The following is a 19,227-nucleotide window of genomic DNA, read 5'->3' on the forward strand; positions in this document are numbered from 1 at the left end:
TTCCTCCGTCTGTGTCATTTGTTTTCTCTCTTCTTTTCTCAAGATTCTATATTTGATTAAACCAGGATTATAGACATTGTAAAAAAAATTTTATATATATATTCTTTACTTTTTACTTTACAAAAGCTTTTATTGCAATGCATACACCTATGCATGAATGATTTCAATCAAGTAGAAGGCATTTTTATAGTTTCATTTTTAAATGATTTACTCTATATAGAAAATTAGACAGTTACTGATTTTCTGCAGTCTGTTTTTCTCTCTCATTCCTTCTCTATCAATCTCTTGTTTCCTTTTCCCTTACCCTCTGTTTTTGTCCTGCTTGTACATTTTAAGCCACTTCAATTTTTTTGTGTCAGTCTTTGGGTTTTTAAACAGCTGTCACTGTTGTACTCACAAAGTGCATGTATATGTATGTGTGTGTGTTGTGTGTAATCACCACCTGCTGGGATTCCTCTGTTGTCCCAGTCATTATGGGCCCTTTGAAGTGGGACTGCTGACACAGTGATGCCTGGCCAGTCCACAGAGTCATCTGCTCTAATCCTTTACACAACATTACTTTGGTCCTCTGTCCACACACACTGTTTACAGCCTCAGAGACTGTCAGATGCGGTCGAGAGACCCAAAGTATGTCTAGAACTTAAGTGACACTTTTCCTCCAATGACCTTCCTTTTCCCGCAAATGATTAAATAGATTAAATATTTAATATTTTTGAAAGTATTTATTTATTCCTTTGTTTATTTACATTAGAAAACCATTGCATGGTAATACAAAAATAAATAGCAACAATTGTTGCAATCTAATGCAGTCGCAATAACATATTAAGTGTGCAATCTGCATGCTAAAAATGTGTCTTAATATATATACCAGACCTGTGGGCATCCAGTTTGCTCAAACTATAGAGAAACATATTTAATTATTTGTAACTATTTGAATTAGAGTAGCCTCAGGCACAGAAGCCTAGATGATGAGGTGTTAGTGAGGTTTAGCGTCAGTGCGTTGTTAAACCCAAGCCTTTAGGCAGACCAAGTCTATTAGAGGACAATTTAGTGAGTAAGACCTGGGATAATTACAGCTTTAATACTAGACACAAAGTGACCTCTCAACGGCAATGCTTTAACCGCCTGAGCATGCAACACACAGCGGCTCTCCAGTGTACAAAAGATTCTTTTTGTTTGCCAGGTCTTGTTTTGGGTCTATTTTAATCAAGACAAAGAAGGGTTCTGGAAATTTCGTCACTCATTCCAGTGAAGCTTTCCTTTTGAAATGCAGTAGACAACCTGGAAGGCTCTGTTACCATTATTTATGTAAGTCATGTTACTGATACTCAAGCACGTAAGCAGTGACTTGCTCTGTTCTGAAACTTAGTGAGCTGCATACATAGGCCACATTTTATCTTGTAACAAAAGGTAGGCAGCTATGTTATTCTGCCTACTAAAATATCTCATTTTACCTGTATAAGATACCTTTTATTCTAATGCACATTGCATGTATTCTTAATGGAGAAGGCAGTCACAGAGTACACTGTGTCAAGGTCAGTTTAAAAATACATTTAAAGTGGTGGAGAGGGTGAGAGAAATGTTGATTATAAATAAAAACAAATAATGTTATAAACAGTGTTTGGAATAACGGCGTTTAAAATTACAGCGTTAGGTAACAACGTTATTTTTTCAGTAACGGGGTAATCTAACTAATTACTTTTCACGCCGTTATAACGCCGTTAACATTACCAGACTGCATTGATTTAATAAGCTATGTGATCCGAATGCACCCCTGCCTCACACAGCGAGTGAGCAGTTGAGTTAATAACGAGATAAGCGATTATGATTGGCTAAGGCAGAGTCATGTGTTTCATGGTAGCCAATCAGAGCCAGTGTTTTTACGCCAGTCAGGAGCAATCCGATGAAAAGTTGGCATTTTCAAGGTGGAGATATAAGCACTAATTTAAATTCATTGTGGTCAAAGGCAAGAATGTGCATGTAATGTGTACATGTAATATGTGACACACGCATTTACAATGCTAGTGGCCAAAAACACTTTTTATACAAAGATAATACTTGGAAGTGCAGGATAAAACTCTTGCTGTCTGTTGACGTGCAATAAATATTGAAAGTTATGTACGAACACCTGTCTGTTCTACTCATTTTAACTGACTTGTAAAAACTGTTTTTTTTACAGTAACGCAAATAGTTACTTTCCCTGGTAACGAGTTACTTTTATTATAGAGTAATTCAGTTACTAACTCAGTTACTTTTTGGAACAAGTAGTGAGTAACTATAACTAATTACTTTTTTAAAGTAACGTTCCCAACAGTGGTTATAAATACTTTTCAGTATTGAATTAAATATAAACTACCATTCAAAAGACCTGTTTTCTTTTTTTAGGGATAAAATTTGTATTTATTCCTGTGATGTCAAAGCTGAATTTTCAGCATTGATTAATCTAGTCTTCTGTGTCACATGCTGTTTCTAACATGCTGATTTGCTCAAATAACATTTATTATTATTGTCAGTGCTTAAAAGAATAGTGCTGCTTTTGTGGAAAATGTGATGTTCTGTTTTCTAATGCTTGTTACCATATTGTGGCATTGTCTTAGCAACATGCTCTATTGAAATCAGTTGTTAGTCAAGTCTCCCCTCTGTTTGCATGCTCTCTTAGAAAGCATCTATGTAGGCCGCTTACTAGGTTTTGGAACACAGCTATCATGTGCATTCCTGTTTCTGGCCATGATGTCACACATCCTGCTCTGCTGGAATATGGGACAGGCAGAGACTGGAGGTCAGAGAACAGTGGAGACACACATCAGATTGGCTTCAGCAGTGAGAAAACACTCTCATTCAGCAGGGGCTGCACATCATGAATTGATCAAGAGCATGCCTCGGCTTCAGCAGCTCAGAGAATCTGGAACCAATAATCCCACTTTAGTGTTTCTGTAAAAAAGAAGAAGGAATGATATGAGAATTGCTGTGAAATGTGGTTGGCTTGGTCTAGAATCATATCATGGGTATAAAGCAGGACAATTTTGGAGGGGTATTGTGGAGAACACATGTGGACATTAGATGCAGTTATGTTCTTTACAAACACATCTGTATAGTTGTACTGAATGACCTGTGACTTTTCCAGTTTCTATTGATTTATTGGATTGGCATAAATCACAAGGATTTTGTACAAATATATTTTTATTTTATACATTAACTCCTCCTGACCTAGAAATCACACTTTTAAAATGAAGGTAAATACAGGTTTTCCAAGTCTGTGATAATCCTGTTTCTTCAAAGATAAAAAAAAGTAATTAAAATAAGAAATATCTTGTTTTGTCCTATTTTAAATGAAGTCATCTTGAGGCCCTCTTGGAAGTTTGCCGAGGCCCCAAAGTGGACCGTGGTTCCTTGGTTGAGGGAATCACTGCTTTTGTAAATTTGAGCTGTGTTTGTTTTGCTGCCACAATACATTTGCACAGCAGCTGATGTTACCAATCATCATTGACTCATTTTATTGCTAGAACCACCGGTGGTGACGGTTGACCCACGAAACCAGACGTTCCAGACAGGTCAAGAAATTTGGATCAGGTGTTCAGCCAAAGGCTACCCCTTACCCATGGTGGTGTGGACACACAATGATATGTTCATCATGGGCTCCAGCAGGTAAAAAAAACAAAACACAAAAATCTTACTTTTGAATCTGGTCTTTATTTGTTAACCTTTACTGTAGTCTGTTGTACTCTTCTTACTAAGGCACAGAATGACCCCTGATGGCACATTGGTCATCAGGAACGCAGGGCTGAAGGATGCTGGGACATACGGCTGCTTGGCGAGTAATGTTGCAGGAACAGACACTCAAACTGCCATCGTCCGCTACATCGGTCAGTACAGAGAACAACTAAATGAGAGCAATAAATATCAAACCAGAGAGTAAGGTGGTGTTTTTGCTCAATAATACTCAGCCTCTTACATCTGTGAATAAGTGAGACATTTGACATTATTCAGTCCAACCTTGTGGTTATACACTAGTCTTTAATTAAGTTTCCTGTAATCTTCGCCCCTCTGTAGAGTCTCCACAGGTGACAGTCCCTCACTCTGACCTGCTGATTGGTTTAGGACAGACGACCATTTTAGAGTGCAGGGTCACAGGAGTTCCACATCCGGACGTCCTGTGGTATAAAGGTCAGTTAGTGTACTCCTTAACTTCTGGAGAACTTTCTAGCATTTATGCACTGTTTGTAATGAAATTTACTGTGTGTTTGATCTTAAGGTGACGTGCAGTTAAAGCCGACTGCAGTTTTAAGTATGGACCCTCAGCATGGCACTATAAGCATTCAGCAGACTCAGGACACAGATGCAGGAGAGTATACATGTGTGGCCATAAACTCAGCCGGCTCTGCACAGGGGTACATCACTCTGGACGTGGGCTGTAAGACTGTGTTATATATCCCTCATCTAAAATCTTCTGACTAAACTGCATAACCATAATCACTATTTATGGGAAGTGTAGTTTATGTACTTTTAATGCAATTAGTAGCAGGGACTGTGAAATCTGAACTTTAGTTTCTTTTAGCTTTGGTTGTATTTTTGTCTATAATAGCTGCATTTTGTCTGCTGCCTATTGAAGTCCTGTGAGTCCTGTATGAGTAAATAAATCAAACTACTGTTCAGTTCTTTATTCTGTATTCCATAGCTGCTGCTCAGTTCACACGAAAGCCTTCAGATCTGTCTGCTGATATTGGCACAAACATCACCTTGCCGTGTCATGCTCAAGGACACCCAAAACCCCAGCTCTCTTGGAGGCGAGAGGACAACGTCCAACTATTCTCTCAGCACCGCGGTCCCAGTACTGTCACTCAGAAAGCTAATGGAGACCTTTTCATCACCAGTCAGTGGCTTCCTTTTACTTTCTCTGTCTCTAGGTCTGTCTGAAACACTAGATTTGAATTTCCATCACCAAAAGCTGCTATTAATGTTTTTTTTATTTTTTATTTTTTCAAATTATATTTTATTTTTTTATTTATTAGAGAATTTTTTTTTTTTAGTGAAATTTTGCATCAAATACATTAAAAATGTTAAACTTTAAATACATTTTTCCTCATTGCATTTATTTATTTTTTTAATTAATGCCTGAATAAAGAGAAGTTTTTCGAGAAATTCAGCATTTTGCGGCATTAAAACTATAAATATTTCCTTTTATTGCATTTAGGTGCATTTCTTATTATTTGCTTTATTATTTATAATTAGATACAAGTTTCAATGTATTTAACATGGTTCATGTGATTTCCTGTCTTTTGCCTTTTAGACCTCTGGGTAGAGGATGAGGCCACCTATGTGTGTGAAGCTCAAAACCACTTTGGCAAAATCCAGGCCAAGGCCAAAGTTACTGTTACTGGACTGGGTATGACATCTGAAAAAACTGTTCTGTCATAACCATAGCATATGTTTCATGTTTATACTTATCCGTCTCTCAGCAGGATGCTTGAAGGAAGAAGCCGATGTGGAATATTAATTGTTTTGCGCTTCCTTTATCATACTCACATGTACATTTTCTCGGCCTGAGGCCCATACGCTTGAGTTCGCAAGGTGCTCAGAATTCAGTTTGATGTTTGAGTCCATATGAATTTATTAGGCTCAGGGCTACATGTGTTTCTGGTTAAAAGAGATAGGATGCTAAAATAGAAGGCCAACACCAGAGTAAGCTCAAATTCATTCTCTGTGGCGAGAGATATACCGCACCAGATGTGAGCACTAAAACATGCACTGCAGTGTGTATACCTCAGTTACTAGATTATATTTATATATTGTTGTTTAATTATTGTAGATGTTAAATGAATGTATTTGCATGTGTGCGATGGAGCTCATGTGTGCATGCGTGCCTTTAAGAATACAGTGGGTGCGTGTCAGCTTAACCCTTAAAGAATCAAAGGAATTCAGGCATCCTTTTTATACTTTTGTTTTTTAACAAAGCTCTGGAGACCCAGAAGTTGCTAACAGTCCATTTCTAGCATCTGTGAAGTTCTACTCAATGTGTTCTGATACCACTGGATGATGTCAATCAGTTAAGACCTTACCACACTGGCCAGCTTGAAACCTCAACATGTGAGCTTGGCAAAAATGACCCTCTTTACACACATCTAAGAAAATGGCTAATTCCAAGGTTTTTGCAGAAACTTTGAAATCATTTAGCCTGATATTAATCCAGACTTTAGCTCAAATAAGTTAAAGGCATGATGCAATGTCCTCTTTTCTCTAAATTATCAGAGTACATGTTTGTGTACTTTAGTTGGTTACATAAATAACCTGATGTGTATATTTAAAGAGAAGGCAAAAAGAAATACATTTTTGATCCATAGAGTTTACACTATGACTCATATAAACACTGAAAGCTTTAAAGTCTAAGTGTAATCCCAAAATCCTCATCAAGGGTCAGTCGGTTTTGCCATGTTGAAGTAGACACTGTGTGTGAGATCCAGTGTAAGCGTATCTCAGTATGTGAGGGAGTGACTGTTTTTGGGATCCTGTAAAAACAACATAACACCATGTTGAAGCTAAAGGTCACTAATGCGATCATGCAGTGTGTCTCAGCCGTCCCATAATTCTACTCTGCTGAGCCCTTATACCCCAGTGACTCTTTTTATGTGTATTCCAAGGTATCCATGGAAATTTAACAAGCAAAACATCAGAGGTGCGGCCAGTCCACAGAGTTTTCAGTGTCAGTGTTTCCAGTGGAGACTTAACCATCCTCTGTCCGATTGAATCAGGAGAATGACATCTAAAATAATCAGGATTAGGATTTAAAAAATATCTTTGCTTGTTTTGAGGATAAAGGTTCATTGAAGCACCTGAGGTTTTGGTGTGAATAGCTCATTTTCGTCAGTGTGGTGGTGCAGTATATGTAATGGACTTTTTAAACCACCATATCTGTCTTTGAGAAACTGTTGCATTATCATGAAACTACTGTTAAAAGTTTGGAGTTTAAAATGCAATTTATTCTGCAAATCTGAATTTTCAGCAGCCAGTACCCCAGTCTTCAATGTCACATGATTCTTTAGAAAACATTCTAATATGCTGATTTCTTATCAATGTTAAAAACATTTGATGAATGAACATTTCATAAGAACAGAATTCATTTGAAATGGACATTTTTTGTAACTTTATAAATGTCTTGCACTTTTGATCAATTTAATGCATGCTTGATGAATAAAAGTACAATTTACTCTGGAGAACAAATCTTACTGTTTTAAAAACTGTTTATTTATTACGTTTATTTCTGCAATACTTCAATGAAACTGTATATATATCACCAATCACCATCCTGATGTGTGTATTTTGTGTGCAGTGTCTCCTTTGATAGCTCTGAGTCCAACAGTGGTCAGTGTGATAGAGGACCAGCAGGTCACCCTCCCCTGCGTGTTACTAGCTGGAAACCCCCTTCCTGAGAGACACTGGCTTCACGACAATGGCTTAGTGAGTTAACACATAGGCCTAGAAGCCTTTGCATCATCGTTAAGTATCTTACACAGTCACAATAAATAAATGTGATTTAAATGTATGCATGTGTGTGACCACTTGTCAGGTTACATCAAGTCCATATGTGACTGTGAGACGTGACGGAAGTCTACATATAGAACGGGTCGGTCAGCAGGATGGGGGGCAGTACACCTGTCTGGCCGAAAACGTGTTGGGATCCAGTAACCGCACAACCATACTAAATGTCTATGGTAAGATGTAAAGGAAAAACACACAAATACACTACTGTTCAAAAGTTGTTTATTGAACTTTCTATTATTTAATTAAGCATCCTGGAAAAAACTAACATTTTACATTTACATTACATTTTAACATATTTTAAAACAGTTCTATATTAACAGCTATATTAAACTGTAAAAATGTTTTTCACTATATATTTTTGATCAAATGAATGTAGCCTTGGTGAACATAACAGACTTCTTTAAAACCATTAAAAAAAAAAAAATCTTACCAACCCCAGCATTTCTGTGATTCTGCAACAGTTTGAAATAGGTAGAATCAAATCTGATTGATTTGAAACTGTTTCAATTTGAATATGAAATGTTTTGCTTTACATAGGGAGTCAAATATATCTGTAACATGAACCACCCAAACAAACTGAATCACCAAAATGAATCAACCTTTTAAACAGAAGATAATCATAGCTATTCATAACATGCAGGATTATACCTACCAAAATGGACATTCTTCTTTTTTTTTTTAAAAGAGGTTTCAGAAACAGGCCAGTTGGACCAATATGACGTAGTCCAGTCCTCTGCTTCCTCCCTTCAATGACTGTATACAATAAGCCTTTATTTCCCTCTGCCCTACAACAGATGCCTTCATCATTCATCTATTCATTTGAGAATTAAAAACAGAACCAGCAGTGTGATTAAAGCACTTCTGCAGAGAAATAACAGGGAGACAAAAACTCTCATTTTTCAAATGTGATCAGTCTTAAAGAAGCAGTCTACTTTTACTAATGGAAATCACCACAAATGAAAGTCTGAGACAAGATTATTATAGGATACAATACTGTATGTTGTCTTTACAGTATCCTATAAAATGTTTAAAATACTCTGCAGTATTTCTAAATCCTGCCTCATAAATCCTTCAGGGTTTATATAAGTGTTTCAACATGTGTTTTTCTCTGTAGTGATGCCCACTATTCAACATGGCCCTCAAGTATTCAGTACCATTGAGGGGACACCCATTTCTCTGCCATGTCATGCACATGGAGTTCCCAAACCAGACGTCACTTGGTCTAAGGTAAATGTGTCTCCTTTCTGTCTTTGACACACATGCTCACACAATGGGATTCGGACAGAAAATGCTGACTACACTTGAACCCATCATGCTTGGTTTTGGTTATCGCTTAGTGTTTTCTTTTAAAATGTAATTTGAATGGAATTTTTTTTTCTGATTACAGTATTTAGTTATGAGCTAATTTGATCTTTTGACCTCTATTTTTATTTTTTTATATTTACATGTACATACAATCATTTACAATAAATTAATATAAGTACTCTATCAGTCTCACCATTTCAGCCTTACATCACATCCTCATGTTGCTATATGTATGTGTGATAATGTTTCCTCAGCGAGGAGAGTTGCTGGATCTGAGTGGCAGTGTCTTTTCTCGGGGGGAGGATGGCAGTCTTTACATTGTCTCCCCCAGCGGTGAAGAGTCTGGCGAGTTTGTGTGCACAGCCACCAATGCTGCTGGATACAGCTCCAGGAAAGTTCAGCTCACCGTCTACGGTTAGAGCAGCTCGACCTATTGCTCTGATACATACTGCTTTGTTCTACCTGTCTTCTGTGGTTTTGATTCTTGTGGTTTCATTATTTCTGTGTGTGCTTTATTTGTTAGTCTTCTGTTTATTAGTTTGGTGCTTCCTCCAATCTCACCCTGCTGTTCTTGTATACTGTATGTCTTGGTAAATGTGTAGTAAAGCCCAGGCTGAGCAGCATTGATGGAAAAGAGATGCAAAATAACTCTGGCAAGCTTTTGGAGATGTCAGTAAAAGTGGGTGATGATGTCACACTGCCATGCGAGGTGCAGAGCTTACCTCCTCCCATCATCACCTGGGCCAAAGACAAGCAGCTCATCTCCCCCTTCTCTAATAGGTACCAGTTTGACTTATGTGAAAACCTAATTTATAATGAAAGCATATAAGAATAATAAATATGAACATGCAATGATTTCTTAATTGTTACTATAGATTGATTTATGAGATGACCTTATACATAAAAAAATCCTAAACACTTAATAAATCATTTTCAATCTATAATCAAGACTGGAGTAATAACTGCTGAAAATGTATCTTTGCTTTCACAGGAATAAATTACAATACATTATTATTATTTTAAATTGTAATAACATTTTTACTGTTATTTGGATTGTAAATGCAGCCTTGGTGAGCATTAGAGGCCTCTTTTAAAAAATAAATAAATTATTATGTACCCCAAACACACTTGTTTCACTAGAAGAAGAACCACATCAAAAAAATTACATCAACATGCACAACATGTGCACAAAAAAGCTTGCACACATGCTTTTTCAACAGGTGTATGGATTCCAATTTCATTTTACATGCATTTTATGAATAAGGCCCTTGTATCGTACTTTTAAACAGCTTTGAGCTTGTATGTGAGTAGCTTGCTCTTCTCTGCATTGTTTTTCAAGGGCTGATGTTTACTGTATAGCCTAAAGTCAGAAAGACTGCGGTCAGATTAAAATTACACAGTAATTAAACTCCTTTCTCTGCTCACCATGAAAGTAAACGGAGGTATAATTTTGGAAGCTTCTCTGTAAACCAGGAGCACCTGTGTGGTTCTACATCTGCAAAAGAACAGCTTCTCTTATTGTTCCTTAATGTATTTAACCTGTTCTCTCACAGACACATTCGGCTTTCATCAGGCTCCATGAAAATCACAGAAACGCGCATGACGGACAGTGGCATGTACGTCTGTGTAGCTACCAACATAGCTGGAAACTTCACTCAGATGATCAAACTCAGTGTGCTAGGTAAGAGAAACCGATCACATTTATCTACTTGGATGCTGTTGCAGTTTATTCTTGCATGTGAAATTTATCGATAAAGCGAAGTTCATATAAGCACACATCAGCCCCGGGGTTTTAAATACAGATCCCATCTGTGTGAATGCATCACTTTGCCTCAGTCTTGTGGTGACATCAGGCTTCATTCAGTTGTATGTACTGCAGCTGTATTTCACCTGAAAACCGCATGTAAAACAACGCTGTGTGAGCATCATTTAATGACTGATTATTGCATATTTGATAGTCAATTTCACATCACACACCACAATCAACCCAGTAAGTGCATCAAAATATTTAAGTTTCACACCTGATGTGCTGTTTACCAGGACAGACACATATCCAAACACTGTTGTCATTTGTTTTTCTTGGGTAGTACATCCGATGATCAATGAGTCTCTGAGGCTTTGTTCAGACAGGTACCATTTTTTTTTTTTTTTTACCATATCTGACTCAAATGAGTGTTCAAACATCTATATGCTATTTTTGGATTTTAGTATTTGCTTTTTAACATTTAGGGCATGACATGACTATTGTCATTTACAATGCACAACAGTGCATGTACATGCTTTATAAATGAGTGAGCTGAGGCATTCACTATGTAGACAAGGATGAAGTAGAGATTGAGTGAGTGGTTTCGGACACAGCATGACTGTGTAAATAATAGATGATTGTAAAAGCGGCAAGTTCAGGAAACTGTCTCTCCTCTGTTTAAACAGATGATGTAACTGCTTTGAGAGGGGTAATTGATAATGGTTGAAACTTCCGCTTTGTTTTTCTTGCACATCTGTTAAAGAGACAGGTAATAAAAAAATCACAACTTCTATAATCATATAATATCCAATTTATTACATCATTATTGGTGACAGAAAACAGATAATCAACTATTTGTGTAATTTTTCACTTCATATGTGACCCTGGACAACAAATCTTTCGAAATTGAGAACTAATAAGAATTCCATTGATGTATGGTTTATTAAGATCGGACAATATTTGGCCGAGATACAACTATTTGTACAATAGATCATGTTCATGGAACATGATCTTTACTTAATATCCTAATTTAAGAGTTTTGGCATAAAAGAAAAACCAATAATTGTGACCCATACAATGGTTTTTTTGGCTATTGCTAGAAATATACCTCCGTGACTTAAGACTGGTTTTGTGGTCCAGGGTCACATACAGTATATGATACTGTATATAAACCACTCCACAACCCTAAACCAATGCTTTTGCAAAAGCTTCTCTGCATTTCTCTTCTGCTCTAGCTTGTCTCCGGATCTGGGTTTTAAGTAAACACGGCATTGTATACTGTGAAAGCTGTTGGCTCTGTGAAAATTACTTATGCTCCTCTATTGTAAATCGTTTTGCAAAAAAGCATCTGCCAAATGAATAAATGCACATTTTGTTTGTTTTCACAAAACTACAAATGAAGAAATAAAATGTTTTGGAGATGAACTGCAATTAACATAAATTGTATTGTAATGCATTAATACAGATAGAGCTGTTTATATTTTTCATGCTTAGACATCTATTCATTTGCTGCGCAGTGACTGTGCACGTGAGTGTATTTATATGGGCCAGTGATGTTCATTGACCTCCTAACACCCACTTTTGAGCTTTAGCAGGCTTGGCACTATGTATGAGAAAGTACTGAAAGAGAGATCAGCTAGTCGCTTGGAGCATAGCGTGATAATATTTATAGAGTCTCATAAACACAAGTTGATCTCAGAGCACACTCAGACACATCTGCAAGTGAAAACTGGAATGGAGGTATTTATAATGACTACAATTAAACTCTTAGTCATTTTAATCTTGGATTATAGTTTTCCGTAAGACTGTGAGCAGACACTTTAGCTGAAACGAGTCTGAGAAATGAGAGCTACAGCAAAAGGGAATGTGCTGTTTGATTTATCACAGCTACCAAGTGTCTCATCTGGAAGATTAACAGCAAAAAAAAAAGATGTGAGAAAATTTTCAGTAACTTCCAAGGGCTAATAAGGACATGCTGCTGTTTTTGTGCATGGCCAATGCTTTATGAGCAACTAATCACTCCAAATAATATGTTATGAAAGAATGCATTATTCCAGCATACAGTATGTTTGACACTTATTACTTCACTCTCCTCCCAATACTCTTTTCTCTTTTTTGCCTTCTCAGTTCCTCCCAGCATCCGTGCAGGTCCTCGAGGTATGAAAGTGCAGGTGGGACATGCCATAGACCTTCCCTGTGTCGCACAGGGGGTCCCAGAACCCTCTGTGTCCTGGATGAAGGATGGCTCTGCTCTGCTGGATGGGTCTCAGTACAAGATCTCGGATGAAGCTCTGACTTTAAACCAGGTGGGACTTATGGATGAGGGTGTCTATACCTGCGTTGCCTCCAACATCGCTGGACAAGATGAAGCCACTATTCAGCTCCATGTGCAAGGTCAGATGGATGCTTGCATTTACAGTTGTGATTAAAGCTATTCTGGCTTTAAATGAACTATAAATCCCATATATTGTTCGACTTTCCACAGTCCCTCCCGTGGTAGAGGTTTCTGAGCCCCCTTTCAACAGTCCCTTACAGGAGAGAGTGGCAAACCAACAGATTGCCTTCCCCTGTCCTGCCAAAGGTGAACCTGCACCTGAATCATAAGAAATCACCATTTATTCAACTGGTCACCAGTAACAGTGTTCCTAGAACACCAAATGACACCAAATCAATATGAAATGACTCTGGAAGTGTGTTTAATATAAAAACATTTTACAAAAAACACTGGTTAAATATAAATAATTTTATGTAATAACTGTAATTCATATGCACCAATATGTCATCGTAGGTATTTATCCACATACACTACCAATTAAAATATTTTTTAAAGAAATAAATATTTTTATTCAGCACGGGGCAATATGTTTGGCTAAAATGACAGTTAAGATATTTACAAAAGATTTCTATTTCAAATAAATACTGTCTTTATAACCTTATTGTGTTTCTATTCATTTTTATTGATCAGAATTTTGAATCAGTTGAAATAATTTAATGTGATTCATGGATATTAATTAAATATTAAACATAAGTAGTCATACTTGTATGTTGCAAAAAAGATAGAAAGATAGATATTTTTGCTGGCTTTAGAAAATGTAATGGTTAAAATTGCATTTAAGTCATTGTGATATTCACAATGTTGCTTCAATATCAAAAAAAAAATTTGATTTGATTATTTAACTTTTATTAATCGTTACTGTTGCAGGCACTCCTGAGCCAGTAATAAAGTGGTTTAGGAATGGTCAGGAGTTGACAGGGAATGAGCCAGGGGTGTCCATTCTGGAGGATGGCACACTTCTCATCCTGGCCTCGGTGTCCCCTCTGGATAATGGGGAGTACACTTGCATGGCTGTCAATGATGCCGGTACAACAGAGAAGAAATACCAACTTAAAGTCAACGGTTTGTGCAGCATTTAAAAACATTTATAAAGATCGTTTCTCTTTTTGGACCTTGCACAACCTTTCTTTTCTCTGTATCCTCCTTTCCCTTTATCCAGTCCCACCTGATATTCGAGACAATGGCCTGCTGTCCAATGTCTCTATAGTGATGAATCAACCAGCCAACCTGGTGTGTGATGTCACGGGCACACCTGTACCTGTCATCACCTGGTACAAAGACGGAGTTGAGGTTAGTACAATGACATTCACTGAAAATATTTAGATTTAGATATTTAGATTTAGAGAGAAAAAGCTATAAAGACAAAAAAATTATCTTTTGCTTCTGAAGCTACTTTTCTCCTTACATATCCAAAAACGGTAGTTCTTACTAAAGATTTATTTTACTATTTTATATTTTAAATTATAGCTAAGTAATAATAAAAAGATATTAGTGCCTAATATGTTCCAATGCAGTCACTTCCCCCTGGATAAAATCAAGTCCAGTCCTAAATATTCTGTTCTGAATTACTTCACTTTAAGGAAGTAATGCACATTGCGTATGCCATTTCACATTGTTAAATGTCCAAATTAAATGTGCTTAAACCAGTTTCAATAAGCATAATGAGAAATAAAAGTGGCATTTCCTACAGTGAGGCCAATCACAAATAAGTTTCCTTGGATCACTATGTTTGAGCTCCAAGAACAGGTCATAAAAAAACCCAGTGCTTCTTATAAATGTTCTTTTACGAGAATCAATTTCAGAATGAAGTCAACAATTAGGAAATCTCTAATTGCACTTCAGGGAGAGCAGAGGCTGCTGATTCACATTAATGTTGGAATAGTATATATTCCTAGGATTTTTCCCCACAAGATAAACATGATTATAGAGCTAAAATTCCTTTGCAGTATAAAACAAATCTATTTTAATATATGTTGGTTTTGTTGTTTATAATTGGTCAAATAGCTATTTGTATCATTTAACCAGGTGGTTCCTAGCAGCGACGTGCAGATTCTTCAGAAGGGCAGAACTCTTAAGCTGTTGAAAGCCGCTGTTGTAGATACTGGACGCTACACCTGCAAGGCCATCAACATTGCTGGAAGCACAGAGAGAGACTTCTACTTAGATGTATTGGGTACACTGCAAAAATGTTGTTTCATTTAAAGTTATTCTTTGCTAACATCCACTTGTTGTTGTCTTTACAAGCTGGTTTTACATCTCATTATATGGTTTGCCTCCTCATAGTTCCTCCTACTATAATTGGGACAGTTGGGTCACGTGACCTTTCTGCCGTACTCAATCAGGAGATCAATCTGGAATGCAGGGTCAAAGGTGATCCCTTTCCCACAATTCAGTGGTACAAAGACAGGAAGTAAGTTACTCCACAAAGCTTTGTAAAGAACACTTTCACTAAAAAGTTGCATCTTATTCACTAATCACACAAAACCCAGTCTAACCAGACACTAAATGCATTGAAATATTGCCCTGCTGTAAGTTTGTTGTCAGCATTTCAAGTGTAAATATTTAACAATGCAAATCAGGCTTCTAACAATTTGACGAAACCCCTACCCGACCCTATTAATGTTGTGCTTTTAGCACTCAGGGAAAGCACGTAAATGAATTTTGGCATAACCCCAGCATAGGTTTGGGAATTTTTTTTACATTAGCATCAATACCTTATTTGCTTGAATCCTTTTGTTAATCAGATATTAAATCAATGCAGTACAAGCAAATATTGGGAGCATAATTAATTTTCATTGAATTCACTCCTGATTCTTATATTTTGAAACAATACTATGAGAATTTGCATGATCTGTCCCTTTAACTCTTTGTTTTAGGCCTGTGTTTTTGGGTGACCCCAATATTGAAGTTTTAAACAGAGGACAGCAGTTGAAGATAAAGAGTGCTCGCTTAGGTGACCAGGCACGATACCAGTGTAGTGCCACCAACGCGGCAGGAAAACAGTCCAAGGATTTTAACCTCAGTATCTTTGGTAATTTTATATTTTTTTTAACAACAACAGAATAAAAAAAAATTCTGAATTCCACGTAATAGATAATTGTCTTTCCATTTTACCCACTCAGTACCACCCAGTATTAAGGGAGGAAACATGACTTCTGAAGTAACAGTTCTGCTTGGCAATTTGGTGACTCTGGAGTGTGAGGTTCGGGGTGTGCCACTCCCTGCCATCACATGGTACAAGAACGGAGAGGTCATTCTGTCCAGCAGACATGCCCAGTATGTGGACCGAGGACAGTTCCTCAAGATCTCAAGAGCTCAAGTGTCAGATGCTGGACAGTACACCTGTAAAGTCACCAGTGTAGCAGGCACCGCTGAAAAAGTTTATGAGCTGGATGTCTATGGTGAGGACTCTCACAATAAAAAAAAAATAGTTTCCTTTCCAGGCCTGTACCTTTCTATAATCAGTGTTCATTTTTAGTTACAGATTTTATTTGCCTAGAAATAGTAACACTTGTTCATGTTTCCTTTTTTGCATCATTCAGTCCCTCCCTCCATCACTGCCGGTTCTGATGGTCCCACAGACCTGAAGGTTGTGCTCAGTAAATCTCTGATTTTGGAGTGTGAGGCTGAAGGTCACCCTCCTCCCTCACTGACCTGGCTGAAGGATGGTTCACCGGTGGCTGTTAGAGAGAACCTGCATGTTCTGGAGCAGGGCCGCAAACTTGAAATCCTCAGTGCTCTTCCATCTGATGCTGGTCGATATGCATGTGTGGCTACCAGCGTTGCTGGAGAGAGGGAGATCAAATATGACGTCAGTGTCTTAGGTATATGCACACACATTTACATTTTTGTAGCGATCTATTAAAAGTCAAGAGAAGTCACCTGAATTAAAAAACATTCTGTAATTCAAAATCTCAAGTCATTTCATCCTTCACTATCCACACGAATCAGGAAGTTTGGCGTTTTGTGTTTTTGTGTGCATGAGCCAGACAGATCTTGTCTCGATCTGCACATTGATCTTCTGAGCATCTGGACACCATTATGGTCCTAATACATGTGTCCAAAATACCAGCACAATCACTCAGTCCACATTTGTGTTGCATCATGGGAATGGGATTGCAGGAAATCAACAGCAAGGTGTTTTACGAGCCTATCAAATGAAGGAAATGTATAAAAGATTCAGTGAGATTAAAGGATGATTGTAGAGGCTGTATCCGATGATGTTTATCCAAGCATGTGGCATTCGTTAACTCTCTGTGTGTTTTCATTATGTGAGTTTGTTACGCATTATTTAAAAGACACGGATGATTCGTGCATTGTTTGGTTTACGATTCCGGAGATGCTGTAGCGTCTGACAATACTTTTGTTTGTGTGTATTCAGTCCCTCCTGTTGTGGATGGGGCAAGTGAATCCACAGATGCCACTGTCATCCTCAACAATATCCTAGAGCTTGAGTGTTATGCTACAGGCACACCTACGCCAACCATCACGTGAGTACACATGCACAAATATTCAAACATATACCGGATTGAAAAGTCGCTCATCTTCATCTGTCTCTCTCTCTTTTTTTTAAGGTGGCTGAAGGATGGTGTGGCGGTGAGGCAGGGCGAAGGGGTGCGGATCACGTCAAATGGCCGTCGATTGGTCATCTCACGTGCTCAGGTGTCTGATACAGCAATTTTTCACTGTGTAGCAACTAACGAGGCTGGAGAACAAGAGAGAGAATTTAAAGTATCTGTACATGGTAATCATTTATTTAATTTCTTGCTAATGTTTGTGTTTGATGTTTGCCTCATCTGCTCACAGAAGTAAGGTCAAAGGTGACTTTTTTTAAGTTCCTCTAAGTTACAGACACATTTCAGGTATTTATAATGTAATTATTTAATTATTTAATATTTGTCTGTCAGTCCCCCCAACTATCCGTTCTACGGGTGCAGCTGAGAGATCTGTGGTCCTCCACATGTCAATCAGCCTCCAGTGTGTGGTCAGTGGAACTCCAACTCCCAGCATCACATGGCTCAAAGATGGCCGTCCTGTGGACACCACACAAGAGTTTCTGAAGGTCAGACTTTAAAGCATGACAGAAGCCTTTCAAAATAAATAAGTGTTTGAGGAGGTTTAAATAACCTCATATATAATCTCCTCTCTCTTTATCTCTCTGTCTGGCATGTAGCTGGAATCTGCAGGTAGGGTTTTGCACATAAAGAAGGCCAGACTGGACGATGCAGGGAAATATACGTGTGTGGCAACTAATGCAGCAGGCGAGGCACAACAGCACATTCGCCTCAATGTGCATGGTAGGAAATATACTTTAAAAAAACAAGATGGCATGGGCATTTTAACTAAACTAAATAGTTAATAGTTAATTGTGTATATTTCAGAAAACATGTTAAAATAACAATATTTTTATTACATTATTTATATTATGATTATTTTCATGACAATTTAACACAATTACACACATTTAATTATCATTTCTTTACATAAATGCTAAAAATCATCTCATTAATTTAAATATTTTAATTATTTTAATTAACAATAATTTTGATTATAATAGTTTAATTGTATTACAGTGATGAGAGTTTAAAAAAATGTATCCATTTATTTTTTATTATTTTATTTATATGTATGTATTTTATTAGTTTGTATTTATTAATCTGTTTATATATATATATATATATATATATATATATATATATATATATATATATATATATAAATATATATATATATATATATATATATATATATATATATATATATATATTAAGTTTATATGCATTTCAGTAAAATTTTACATGTGTTTTATAGAACCTCCCAGCATCCAGTATGCTGGACAGACTCTCAATGAAACCATCCTTGCTGGCTTCCAAATTCAGCTGAAGTGTAAAGCAACAGGAAGTCCTTTGCCAGGTGAGTCTTACTACATTTCCTCTTTTTTAGGGCAATATCAAATACTGGCTAGTAACCATTTACAAACATACAGATGCTGTAGTTTCTTCTCTCATGCCTTTTCTGCTGCAGCTGTGACGTGGTATAAAGACGGTCGTCCATTGACGAGCGCTGCAGGAGTAAACTTTCTGAGCAGAGGTCAGGTGCTAGAGATTGACCGTGCACAGGTGTCAGACGCTGGCCTCTACAAATGTGTGGCCATTAATGCAGCTGGCAGCACTGAGCTCACATACAGCCTGCAGGTGTATGGTGAGTGTGTTTGTGTGTTTAACACTAAACAACATTTCAGTCAAAAGTTTGGCTATAATCAACTTTTTCTTAAAATACTCCTTTTTGGTTTGGATTATCTAACAGT

General features: G+C 37.2%; 1 protein-coding gene across 2 annotated transcripts in view; it reads left to right on the top strand.

Annotated features, from left to right (window-relative positions):
* hmcn1 (hemicentin 1) overlaps positions 1-19,227 on the top strand; it is a 75,390-nt gene that overhangs the window by 27,308 nt on the left and 28,855 nt on the right. For both annotated transcript variants that reach the window (XM_052585878.1, XM_052585879.1), the window contains exons 12-38: positions 3,504-3,645; positions 3,736-3,863; positions 4,051-4,164; positions 4,253-4,411; positions 4,676-4,870; positions 5,288-5,383; positions 7,325-7,452; positions 7,562-7,706; positions 8,651-8,763; positions 9,096-9,255; positions 9,444-9,621; positions 10,395-10,522; positions 12,713-12,979; positions 13,071-13,166; positions 13,788-13,982; positions 14,080-14,210; positions 14,946-15,093; positions 15,204-15,330; positions 15,797-15,951; positions 16,043-16,321; positions 16,463-16,744; positions 17,302-17,410; positions 17,495-17,664; positions 17,828-17,982; positions 18,094-18,217; positions 18,732-18,833; positions 18,945-19,121. In XM_052585878.1, coding sequence (XP_052441838.1) covers positions 3,504-3,645; positions 3,736-3,863; positions 4,051-4,164; positions 4,253-4,411; positions 4,676-4,870; positions 5,288-5,383; positions 7,325-7,452; positions 7,562-7,706; positions 8,651-8,763; positions 9,096-9,255; positions 9,444-9,621; positions 10,395-10,522; positions 12,713-12,979; positions 13,071-13,166; positions 13,788-13,982; positions 14,080-14,210; positions 14,946-15,093; positions 15,204-15,330; positions 15,797-15,951; positions 16,043-16,321; positions 16,463-16,744; positions 17,302-17,410; positions 17,495-17,664; positions 17,828-17,982; positions 18,094-18,217; positions 18,732-18,833; positions 18,945-19,121 — 4,203 coding nt within the window. The remainder of the gene's footprint in view (positions 1-3,503; positions 3,646-3,735; positions 3,864-4,050; positions 4,165-4,252; positions 4,412-4,675; positions 4,871-5,287; positions 5,384-7,324; positions 7,453-7,561; positions 7,707-8,650; positions 8,764-9,095; positions 9,256-9,443; positions 9,622-10,394; positions 10,523-12,712; positions 12,980-13,070; positions 13,167-13,787; positions 13,983-14,079; positions 14,211-14,945; positions 15,094-15,203; positions 15,331-15,796; positions 15,952-16,042; positions 16,322-16,462; positions 16,745-17,301; positions 17,411-17,494; positions 17,665-17,827; positions 17,983-18,093; positions 18,218-18,731; positions 18,834-18,944; positions 19,122-19,227) is intronic.

The sequence above is a fragment of the Carassius gibelio genome, chromosome B20 (assembly GCF_023724105.1).
Source record: "Carassius gibelio isolate Cgi1373 ecotype wild population from Czech Republic chromosome B20, carGib1.2-hapl.c, whole genome shotgun sequence".
Taxonomy (NCBI): domain Eukaryota; kingdom Metazoa; phylum Chordata; class Actinopteri; order Cypriniformes; family Cyprinidae; genus Carassius; species Carassius gibelio.